The 11,840-nt window shown below is 45.1% G+C and overlaps 1 protein-coding gene across 2 annotated transcripts; it reads left to right on the forward strand.

Annotated features, from left to right (window-relative positions):
- Positions 1 to 150: 150 nt before the first annotated feature.
- On the forward strand, positions 151 to 8,510 carry ATPAF1 (ATP synthase mitochondrial F1 complex assembly factor 1). Of its 2 annotated transcripts, none has more exons than XM_030953315.1 (9): positions 151 to 390; positions 1,411 to 1,519; positions 2,058 to 2,108; positions 2,802 to 2,864; positions 3,496 to 3,546; positions 5,328 to 5,375; positions 6,263 to 6,358; positions 6,949 to 7,056; positions 8,006 to 8,510. In XM_030953315.1, the coding sequence occupies exons 1-9, from the start codon at positions 182 to 184 to the stop codon at positions 8,198 to 8,200; spliced, it is 930 nt and encodes a 309-aa protein (XP_030809175.1). In that variant the 5' UTR covers positions 151 to 181; the 3' UTR covers positions 8,201 to 8,510. The 2 variants fall into 2 exon arrangements, with proteins under 2 accessions (XP_030809175.1, XP_030809176.1); XM_030953316.1 differs by having other exon boundaries at positions 7,958 to 8,092.
- Positions 8,511 to 11,840: the final 3,330 nt, after the last annotated feature.

The following is an 11,840-nucleotide window of genomic DNA, read 5'->3' on the forward strand; positions in this document are numbered from 1 at the left end:
AGGTGGGGCCGAGGGCGGGCTGAGGGGAGAGCGGAGCGGAGGGCGGAGCGGGCTGAGGGGAGAGCGGAGCGGAGAGGAGGGCGGAGCGGGTTGAGGGGAGCGGAGTGGAGCGCGGGGCGGGCTGAGGGGAGGGGAGCGGAGCGGAGGGCGGAGCGCGGGGCAGGCTGAGGGGAGCGGAGCCATGGCGGGCCCGCTGTGCCAGGGCTGGGGCCTGGGGGTGGCCCTGCGGAGCCGAGCCGCGCTCCGGCCGCTCGGGCTGCTGGCACCGCCGGCAGGGGGGGTGCTGGGGCCGGCAGCGGGATCGGGAACGGCAGCGGGATCGGGAGAGGCGGCGCTGGAGGAGAACCCCTTCTACGGGAAGTACCGGCACAAGATCCAGGAGCTGCGGAGGTGGGCCCTGAGGGAGGCGGCGGCCGGACCGGGGTGGGCGGGCTGGGTTTTGCGAAGCGGGCGGGCCTGGGGAGCGCTTTCTTGGAGGAGAGATGTCCTTCTGTTTTAGCTTTTCGCCCTCTTGAGAAACTCGATTAGTTTAGGCCAATTGCCTTGAAATTCACATGTATTTGACAGCAGGTCAGTGAGGATCGTCTCCCAGCGTGGTCAGCTTGACAAGAGATAGGTTTGCGTAGATTAAATTAAAATTTTAAGTTAAGAACATGAGTCAGTATCACAGTAAGCATTTTAAAAGGCCAAAAGATGTTAATCACCCAGCACTGCTCTCCACCTTTGTAAACCTTTGGAACAGGCAAAGAATACTCCAATTTTGGAAACCATTGGAGCAGGCAAAGAGTATTCCAACTTAAAAGTCTTCTGTCTTATTATAAAGGAGGATTTGAACAGAAAATGAGTAGGCAGAAGTTGAGTCTTATTTTAGGTGTAAGTCCATCTGCTGGCAAGGCCACAATGAGAACAGCCCATAGAAGAATCATGGTTTTGAATTATCCTGATAAAGATGGATTACCTTACTTAGCAGTATAAATCAATGAAGCAAAACACAGACTCACTCACAGAACCATGGAATGGCTTGGGTTGGAGAGCACTTCAGAGATCAGCCACTTCCAACCCTCCTGCCATGGGCAGGGACAGCTTCCACTAGGACAGGTTGCTCAGAGCCCCGTCCAACCGGGTCTTGTTGGAATGCAGTGCCAAAAACAAATCCAAAGCCTTGGGTCATAGGAGATATTGTGCAACAGCTTTCACAGTTTCTTAGCTGTGCATTGATTTTTCCTGTTTATCATCATAATTAAAAACTTAAGGTTATTTAAAAGCAAACTGGAATGTTTTAGTTACATGGATTTATGTCCAGTTGGACAAGGAGCAAGGAGTAGGACTTGGATGATCCTTGTGGGTCCCTTCCAACTCGAGCTGTTCTATTGCTCTGTTGTACTGTTAACAGCCCCTGTTCCAATTCAGGTCCAATCCAGATGTGTTTGAGTCCCGTATGGAAAAAAGAAGCGAAGTGAAAAAGCAGCCTGTGGGACATTCCAAACAAGGAGAGTTTATCAGATGCATGGAGGAAAAGGCAAGGACAATTTTCTTTGTAAATCACCTACATTGAAGCTCTAATGTTATTTTTATGGGATCAGAGTAATGCTACAAATTGGAAGTATCCCTGTCAGTAGGAACTCTGAAATTTTACTGTGTGATGGCTAAAAGCATTGTTCTGTACTCCTCTGTATTATTTTTTAGACTGTAAATTCCCTCCTTGAAACCTTGTTTAATTAGTTCCAGATTAGTTTGGCCAGAAGAATGACACAATCCTGCATCAATCATTTTTTTAGTGAAAGCAAGAAAACTGTTCAATAATATTGGATCCAAAATGCATAATAGTTTCCTTTTGACTAATCTTTTGTGGCCTTGAAATTCATAATTCATATTAGGTTACTAATCTTATTTACTTCACCTAATCAATCACTTATTTTATTAAAAACACACTGCAGTAATCTTCAAGTATCTTGAGCTCCCACTGAGGAGTTTTTGTCAGCAGGCACATTATGTGTAGCAGGGAAGGCAAATCAATGGTATGAGCTGTAAAACTGAAGAAGAATGTTTTCTTGCAGGCAGAAGGCTTGGGCAGCAAGGCATTAAAGGGAGGATTCACAAAGGATAAGGTAAGAGAAATGACCCCAAGTGTTAGGAGGGTGGCAAGGCAAGAGTGTCGATTAACTTGTATTGCCACAGCAAGCTTCAGTCAAGAACACTTTGATATAATTCTGGTGTTCCTTATGCTGCGTTTGAGTGTAAGATCTTGGTTAACTGTTGGGACCCCGTTCAACCTTAGAACTCCTGGCATTCTGGGTTTTTATTGCCCTGTGCTTCTCTGTGACACCCTGGAAATACCTTCCAGTTGAGGCATCTGTTCTGAACATTAAATGGAAAGGGTTAAGCTTCTTTTTGCAGCATGGAAATACATTTGTAGTGATCAGCCAGCCCAGGGACAAGAGAATTCTATTTCACATTCTTGTATTCCAGCGACTCTTCAGTGTAAATCTGCCAAAGATCACATCTTTGAGATGGCTGAAGGCAAAAGCTGCTCCTCTTGCAGCGTCAGTAGAGATCTGCACAACTGGAGCAAAGCATGTGCTGTGTCCTGAAAGAATCTATTCTGCCTCAGTGTGTGAATCCACTTCTCAGTGTGTTGCTGCTGTATTTTATTTGGCAATTAGAGGGACTAAGTAACTCTGTAAATTGAATCAAATTCCCCTAGGTTCATTTTGTTCTCTATAATTGCATCCATTCATTCTGGATTCTTACAAGGTCAGAGAACTGCCATCATGCCAGGTTCTTTATGCTTTCTCTTACAGACACTTGATTCAATTCTTAACGTTGAGATGGTGAAAGAAAAATCAGCAGAGGAGATAACACAGGTGATGGATTTAAATGGAATAAACTTTGCTTCACATCTGTGCTTAATAGTAATCTATGTGTAAGGATGGAAATTTTACTTAGACTGAAAAATAAAACACAGCTGTGGATGTATATTTACAAAAAGCATATTCACATGGGGATCCATAGGAGAAGATAAAGTTTTCTCCATCTAGGTAAGTCCTCCTAGGGGGTACAGGTACACTGGGTGCTGCCATCCTGCTGTGGTGAAGAAAAAGGCTATCAACACAGAAAAGCATCATGCAAAGACTTGTCCTCTGTTGAAAATGTTTTCTATGTTCTTCATTAAAAAAAAAACACCAGCACCAAAAAACACAACCAAAAGTCACTAGTGTGATTGTTGGGAAAGATGTGAGAAGCACTTTCTGATGGTTAATAAATACTGAGCCACCTCTGAGCCCACTGTTGATTTCTGTTACCTGGTTGGAATCTGTCCTTTGGTACATCTGGAACCTTTGCAGAAGTACCTTGCATTAGCAGGAAAATCAGTCAGCCTTGATTGAAAAATGACTTCCCAAAGTGCTTACAAAGGTTAATTGACATTTTAAAGCATTTAACATTACTGCTAAATGCTGGACTTTAACTATATCTCATCTTCTTTGTTTCCTACAGATTTGGAATCAGTATTTTTCTGCAAAAGACACAGTTTATGCTGTTATTCCTGTAAGTAGTTCTGCTATAGTTCTGCTCTTGAAAAGCCAGCATGCAAGGCTTTCCACCTGAGATTCTGCTGCTTTTAAGAGCAGTTATTAAAGTGAGGTTTCAAGAACAAGCTTACTTTCTAGGCTGAGTGATTTTATTGTCCCAAACAAAGGCTTTTGTTTTCAGAAATGCATATCCCTTTTTTCCTCACTCAGAGGAGTCTCAATAAATCAAGGACCTTTTTCTGCACACCTGGCTGGAATTTCCAGGCTTGTTTTAATACAAGCCTCCAACACTTTTTGCAAGGCCCTAGTGTTTATTAAGTAGCATTTGTATTTTTGGAGTTCTTTTTCTCAGAGTTGCTTGTTCCTTTGCCCTCTTCCCCACAGCACAGGCAGCTGCCTCAAGGTTACTGTGGCAGTCCAAGAGCACTTGGCTGGTAACTTGCATGTGGCTAATCACTTAGGACTTATTTCATACATTTACAAATATTGGCAACGCTGTCTTTCTTGAGATTGCAGGGTGTTTCCTGAGATAAGATCATACTTCGTATTCCTGATAACTTTTCCAGATGTTAATTGTTCTTAGTTTGCATTAGGCTGAAGGAGACTTTTTTCACTTTGGGGATTTCTCTTTATTCTTTTCTTCAGGGTCATTCTGTGATTGTGATCTCTTAAATCTGTCTTTTCACAACTGTGTGTTCCTTGAGTTCTTGAAGCCTCATTTAGATCTGGGGTCTGATTTGTAATTGTATTTGGCCCTCTGAGTTGCAGCTGAACTCAGTGGGAGGCAGTGTTCTAGATGTGTGATGTGCTGAATGCTCTGAAAGTGGAAGTGTGGGATTTGAAGTCAAGCAGCCTCATGTTTCAGTTTACTCAACATGTGGATGTTGTGAAAATAGTTTGATTTGCACTTTTACTGTAGCAGAGGGCCAAAGCCAGGGACTCCAGCTAAAATGTAGGTCTTTCATTAGCAGGGCTGGCACTGTGCTTTGGTGCACTGTTTTAGAGGAGTGTTGGAAGCTTTTTAAGACTTCAATGCAAACCAGATCCCAGGCACATTAGGAAGCAGTTCATGGTGTCATCGAGGGGAAAAAAAAACCTTTGTCTTTTGCCAGAAGCTTTTTGTTGGCTGAAAGAAAGGCCTTGCATAATTCTCCCATGCTCAAAAGTACACATGAAGGAATGTCTTCTTGATGAATGGCATATGTTTTCTTTCCTGAACACCTAAGAGTAGATATTAATACAGTGCTGGGAAGCAAAAAAAAAATTAGGCAAAAGATTTGGGGAAACACAGGGAACACTGAATGAAATTGCCAGGTTTCATCAGGGCTGAAATAGAGTTGTGGTTTTAATTTAAACCTGAGCAATAAGTATGTTATTGAGTGTATAGATGGGCTGCTTTTTTATACTAAGAACAGATGACAATGATGTAAATCCACAATTTGGAGCCAGGGATGTGTTGTCTCGCTCAGCTGTTGACACTACGTGATGCAGTGGAGCAATTACTGAAAGAGGATGTAAGCCTCAGGCTTGGGGCCCCCACATCCAAGGCATGAAGCTCTGGATCCAAGGATTTTGCTGCTGCATCTTAGAGAAGCCTTGTTAAAACAGGATGCTGATGACTTTTAGGTAAATAAGAACTAAATGCAGCTTTCCAGGCACTCGTTGCCATCTGTGCCCCCAGTGGGACCTTCTCCAGATGGAAGCTGTGCCCTCTAAAGGTTAATGAGGTGATTGTGAACAGCTCTGCATCCACGTTTGTGTTACAAATATTGAACTTCTCTTTCTCCTTCCCCAAAGGCAGACAAGTTTGATTTGATGTGGAAGAGAGCCCAGAAGTGTCCATCGGTACGTACAGCAGTGTGTGGTTGTAGAGCTGTAATGCTTCTCTTCAAAGCCTGATCCATTAACTTTTGACCCTCCTGTATTCATACCCGTTGTATCAGCCTGATTAGTAGGTGTTCAAACACTTGTCCTGGTGCTCAGATGAAGCAGTGCCTATTCATATGTGTGACACAGTTTGATCTAGATAGAAGAGATGGAGGGTTGAGAGAGCAGCAGCACAGAATCTCCCAGGGAATGGAGACTTTACTGGGCTGATGGATTAGTCCTACCTACTTCACTTGCCAAGAGCAAGATCAAATGTATCTGGCTTCCCAAGCTACTTGGAGATTGGGAAGTTATTTATAGCCTGAAGTGCATTTCTGTGCACTGCACTGAGATTCAGTCAGGGGTTCTGCAAGATTTTCTGCTCCCATGTTGTCCTTCCCTTGGTGTGGTAAAACACAGAACTGTACCTGTGGAGCTGGATAGGCTGTAAATGTCTAGAGAGGAGATGCTTGCTGCCTGTTCTGGAGCAGCTGATAGAATGATGGGATTAAATGCTCTGCTCCATATCTTATACTTGACCATTTCTTCTGTTAGTTTTCTAGGTGAGAACAAAAAGGTCAGAGGTTGAATGTTCTCCATTCTCCTTTCCTTTTTATGTCTGAAAATACTGACAAAAGTATTTGTCAAGATATTTGCTAATGACTTAATACTGATAGGGTAATTCTGATTTATTGTGTGCTTTGAAGTCTGATTCTTGCTGTTCTGTCACTTGTAGTGAGGCAAAGAAACTTCTTTCCTATTGTGGTTCTCTCACTAAAGCATTAATGCTTGGGGCCAGTGTGACATGGGCATCATTTTGTTCTATGTAAGGGAAAATTGGTTTGGTTTTTATAATTTCTTTGCAGTTTCTATATGCTTTGCCAAGAAAAGAAGGCTATGAGTTCTTTGTGGGGCAGTGGTCTGGAACAGAATTACACTTCACTTCCCTGATAAATGTTCAGGTGAGTGTTTGAGTTAAAAAGTTCAAAACTGACTTAGGATCCAGAAATAGATAGTATCAACATATTGCAATATATGTTATTTACCAAGTAGTTTAGCCAACAGGTTGTCTAGCTTAACTTGAAAAGACTTCTCATGACAATAGCTGTTATTAATTATGGTTTAATTGTACATTAGTTACAGGTAAATTAGTAAAGTTATGAGTATTAAGTGTCTCTGTAGTGTAGAGGATAATGAGGCAGAAGTTCAGTAGACTCCAAATATGGGCAAGAGCCAAGCTTTTTAGAACTGTTTGTGCAAGCTAATTAAAATAGCAGTAGATGCTGTAAGATTAAATATCTTCCTAAAAATTGTGGGTTCTTTTAAATGCAAAATGGTCTTCAGTCAAATTAAAAAACAACCTAACTCTGCAAATCCCTTGTTTTCTGTAAATACCAAGAATAATAAACTTTTAATTAGAGCTGACCCTTAAGCCCTGGGAAGGAACTGCCTCTGTGGCAGTTAATGCTCAAAGGTTTGAAATCAAGCACCCAGATCTGCAGTGGACTGAACGTTTTTATGGGATACTGACAGGTTTCTTTCTCTCCTTCAGACCCAAGGTGAAACTGCTCCAAGCCAGTTGGTCTTGTACCATTATCCTGATCTGCAGAAGGAGAAAGGGATAGTACTAATGACAGCAGAAATGGACTCCAAGTTCTTGGTAAGAGAAGTTTGCTCATTGGCTTCCTTCATTTTATGCTGCAACTCCTCCTACAGTTTTGAATTAAAATTAAATTACAGTGAAGCCTTTCAAAGACCCTTTGCCAAAGAATGGTCCCATTGTCTTTTTTTACCTAATGTACTTCAGGCTAGGGAAAGCCAGGAGGGAATCATCAGTCTTTGGTGATTTCAGTTCGTGCATTCTTTTTTTTAATTTGGGTGTTACAGGTGGTAGTTGTAAAAGAACAAAGCTACTGTTTTTCCTTCTAACAGAAGCAAATTTAAATGAAAGCTGTTGCTACCTCCAGACAAGTTAAAACAGTGTTTGAAGCTTAATTCTGTTTGTCAAAGCAGGAGACTCCAGAGTTGTGTGTTCAGTTTGTGCACACCCGTGCTCTTTCCCTCTGTGTGGGCACACCATTATTGGTATAACTATACCAGTGCCTGGACTGGTGGCACTGGGCACAGTAGTGGTGGAACAGAATGATTAAAATAGCCCTCCTCTAACTGACCTCCTGCCACCCCTTCTGAAACAATGAGTGGAGTAATTGGTAATGTTTTTCTTTTTCCCTGTTGGATCTCAGAGCAAACAATCAATCTTTGCAAGTAGGTTAGCTGTAAGAAGGGAAGAATGAGGATTTGGTGCATCTTGGAGTGGGCAGGGATCACAAAAGCCACACTTGACCTCTGAGGCAGATGCACAGCAGGAGAGTTGCTGAAACACACAGTGCTGGAGTGTTTAAGTAGGTCAGCAGCCACAGGGAGGTGCTTTGTTAAGAGATTTGCTGAACTAAGGTGGCTTGGAGTTGAGCCACGTGGTGAGTAGGATTGTGGCATTTCTTTCCCAGTGGGACAATGGCACAGCCCCACCCTGATGGTGACAGCTCTGTTCTCACTGCCAGGTGGTCCATGATGCCCAGTGCTTGTGACAGCTCTGTTCTCACTGCCAGGTGGTCCATGATGCCCAGTGCTTGGCCAACCAGGTGCAGCTGTTCTACGCCACGGATCGCTCCGAGACCTACGCATTAGTGGAGACCTTCAACCACAGATCCAGTGAATTCAAATACATGGCAGTTATAGCAGAGCTTGAGCAAAGTGGCCTTGGAAGAGAACTGAGACCTGGGCAGGCTTCTGACAAGTCATAGAGCCTGGCCTGTGGTGAAAGGAGCCAGCAGTAGCAGGGGGTCCCAGGAGGGGTGGTCCGGTGTCTTCTGTTTTACAGCTTGGATTTGGCCACAGAAGGAGTCTGCAGACATCCTGGGAGAGTGACAGTCACGCCTGTCTGCTGCTGGTGCAAGATGAGGACTTGGGCCATTTGAACAACAGTAACTAATTGCTAAAAAATGGAGCCCAGTGCTTCAGTGTAACTTCATCAGAAAGAGCCATTTTCCCAGTCTTGTAACTTCCTGCTGCCTGCTGGATTGTGGAAATCTGAAATAAAGTGACAAAAGGGGAGCTGTGTAACGGCTGTACTGACATCAGGAAGGAGATGACAACCAATGTTTCTTCTCAGTAAATGCATTTTAAAAGCCCTCCACCATTATAATTGCATGGTTCAATGCTTTTTAATCTGTGTGGAATTCATACAGGCTTGTCCATCAAGAAGAAAGAATAGGAGCAATGGTCTAAGACAGACACCTCTTTGTTTCTTTGTGAAGTTTCTTACACAGATGTATATTGTGGTCTGAGCTTTTCTCAGGATTAAAAAACCAGAGTCACTAGATTTGTTCTGGGAATTTACTGCTTCTTAATTGATTTATTAATTGTATCCTGTCGTGATGTTTCTGTATTTAAGTTGTTGTTTTTGAGCGGTATGAACATAGTTTTATTTTTTTAATATATTTTTAATAGTGTAGAGGGATCATTGCCTGTTTTACAGGATTATTTTTTTCTCAGGCTGGCATCTAGTCAGCCAACTCACAAATGACATTTGAAGGAACAAAAAATAACTCTTGTTCCCACTTCAGGAAAGGCACTATCCATAATAAAGGAAAGATGGACTGGCATAGTGACAGAGAGAGTCACCAGCCAGCTTCTTGTTTGTCAAGTGAAAAAAATGTCTTGGTATGAAAATGAAGAGCTGCTTTAACCTAGAAGTGTTAGTAAGAGCCTGGCTTTACAGACTGCAGCACGTTGGGGGTTTTAAACCTGCCCCCAGCAAAAGAATCCCAAAACTGATGCTTTGAGCTTCTCTTGTGAAGCTCAGAAACTTGTGAGCCAGCACATCCATGGACAAGGACACTGCAGCAGTGTGATGTGCAGCCTGTGGGGGTTACCAGCACTGCCACCACTGCACAGGGGGACACAGGACAGCCAGGAGCTTCCAGGAGCCACTCTGAAATACTTCCCATGTCTACATCAGACCCCCAGCACTAACTCATCCTTAGCACTAATTAGCTCTGGTCCGCATTGCACCTTGTCAGCCTCCTGGAGCTGGCAAGCATCCATCCCCTCCTTTGCCAGGGAAAGGGGGAAAGAAGGACCTGCAGTTTGTCTCTCTGTTGGAAGGCATGCCTGGTATAAGTTTTCTTCATTAACCACAACCTGATATGAAGCTGTGATGAATTACGAAGGTTTCTTGCAGCATCTTTTTGCTGTGTAGTTGTAGGATCCTGTTGCTGTAATGCCCACTGTCACTCTGTACTTTCTCAGCTCATTCTTTGCCCTACATGGCCTTTGAAAGTCCCTTCTAACCCAGCCCATTCTCTGATTTTATGACATGAGGCATTTCTGCTTCTGGTTTATGGTGTTCATGCTCTGTTTATCATTTTTCCTTAGCTGATAGAAGGGCTGTTTTGATTTATAATTCACTTCCAGCTTAGAAAAAGTCGAAGTTGTTGCTTTCATTTTTAATGTAGCTATAATGTAACATCCCCGAGAGTGAAATCTAAGGCTTCCAAATCCACACCTCAGCCTCTTTCTGAGCATAAAAGATCAAATTCTCAGGTATAAGGCTATAGTGATTTGCCTGTAATTTTGAGTGGTGCTTTTAAAACCCATAGTGGGATTTTTTCCTAAAATAAGAACTTCTCCCGGGCTTAAAAAAAAGGCAGAAATGGCCAGTGATGAGCCTAAAGCTGGGATGAAGACCCATAATAAAAAGGTCCAGCAGAATCTAATCCTCTGCCCCACTGAATGACTGCTGCAAGGGAGAGTAACCCAGCTGAAGAACTGGCCCTACAATCCACCCTTGCTGCAGAAGCCAGCAGTGAATTGTGGCTGTGTGGCTTCTCCAGTGCCTGGGACACATTTATGCATGAACTGTGCTGCTGACCACAGGCATGGATGGGCACTACAGGCTGCACAGTGGGCACAGACCCCCGGGGCTGTCTGGCTTTGTGCAAATCAGCAGCTCTGCTAGTTTCAAGCCACTAAAAACTCACACAGAGTTTGTAAGATTTGATGCCCTTAGGATCTGTGCTGAGCCTTAGGGCTGGTGAAAAATAATGCTGTTAGGCTTGGCATGGGGAGAGAGGTAACAGAGGGAGAAGGTGGCTGTGGGATTCGTGTGCCATCCAGCCACTAGAGGGAAGGTTTGTCTCCTGATTCTGAGCTGTGGGTACTCACACAGCTTGCCTGAGCCTGTCTGCTCAGCTCTGTGAACTTTGTGAGTTGTGTGCTGAGAACCATACAGATGCTCAGGCTGCTGTATGGTTCATAACGAGTGGGCTGTGCTGAGTTCAACCCATGGTTCCCCCAGCCCCATGTCCCCGATCGCACCTGAGCTGCCTCGGGGAGGGCAAACATCCTGCAGTAGTCTCCCAGCATGTTTTGCTGATTGCCAGTCTTTCTTGGGCCAGCACATTCCCAAGATGGATGTGTCTGGTTTTAGCAGCCGTCAAATGGGCACATTCAGGGAGAAGAAGCCCAAGACTCCCAGTGGCCCCATGTAAACTTCAGCCCCTGCAGTATCCCGCAGCAAGGTGCTGTAGGAGCCCCCTCAGTGCTGGCTGTGCTCTGCCTCCAGCTGGAGGAGAGCCCGGGATGTGTCAGGAATTCCCGCTGGGAGTGGCGGAGCAAGGGCAGCAGAGGCCCTTTGTTACCAGCATCCCAAACCTCTGTCTTGCCCACCCAGCCCTGTCACCCTGGGGAGATAAACCCAGAGCCCTCCTGGGTTTATCTCCCCAGGGTGGAGGTGGCAGTCGAAGCAATCAAGGAAGTGCAGATTGATGGACGACGTTCTTACCCTCCCTTAAAATGATGACTCCAGTGCTTTTTCATCTGTGCCTGGCTTTTTTCCCTGTGCCTTAGAAAATGGCAAGACTCCAGTGGCCTGTGACCCACGGCTGAAGAAGCTCTCACTCCCTGTCTCTGAGTTTGTGCAGGACACGGTGGAGCAGAGCAGAGCAGGGGAACTGACTGTTCCCAACGCTGCAGAGCTGTTTTCTGGACACGTCCTGTTCCCCTCTGGGAATAACCAGAGCAAACCCGCTGCTCCCTCTGCTTTGTCTTCTGGTCTGCACAGGCGTTCACAGCCTTCCAGCCCTGTCTGGGAACAAGCACCTCCCCGGCTGCTGAAGTGGCAGTGCCCAGGAGGCGCCGTGCAGGGCACTGTGTGAGAGCCCAGCACAGTGGTGGGGCTGGCAGGGACTGCCCCCTCCCTCCCTCCGGTGCAGCCATGTCCTGACAAGCCTTGCGAAGCTGCTTCGCTGCCCGGGGCCTCTTCCCGTGCCTGCCCCTGAGCTCCGATGGAGCCGCCCAGTGCTCCGGGCTCACTTCCGTCCCTGCTTCCTTCCCCCGATAAATCCAGCCATGCACCTGCCTTCAGGAGTGAGGCCAGCATTC

The sequence above is a fragment of the Camarhynchus parvulus genome, chromosome 8 (genome assembly GCF_901933205.1).
Source record: "Camarhynchus parvulus chromosome 8, STF_HiC, whole genome shotgun sequence".
NCBI classification, from domain to species: domain Eukaryota; kingdom Metazoa; phylum Chordata; class Aves; order Passeriformes; family Thraupidae; genus Camarhynchus; species Camarhynchus parvulus.

Excerpts from the sequence above, each read along its gene's own strand:
- ATPAF1 (XM_030953315.1), top strand. The coding sequence starts at position 182 with ATGGCGGGCCCGCTGTGCCAGGGCTGGGGCCTGGGGGTGGCCCTGCGG. Across the intron at positions 1,520-2,057 it reads TCAGATGCATGGAGGAAAAG|GCAGAAGGCTTGGGCAGCAA; the intron begins GCAAGGACAATT and ends GTTTTCTTGCAG. Across the intron at positions 6,359-6,948 it reads CTTCCCTGATAAATGTTCAG|ACCCAAGGTGAAACTGCTCC; the intron begins GTGAGTGTTTGA and ends TCTCTCCTTCAG.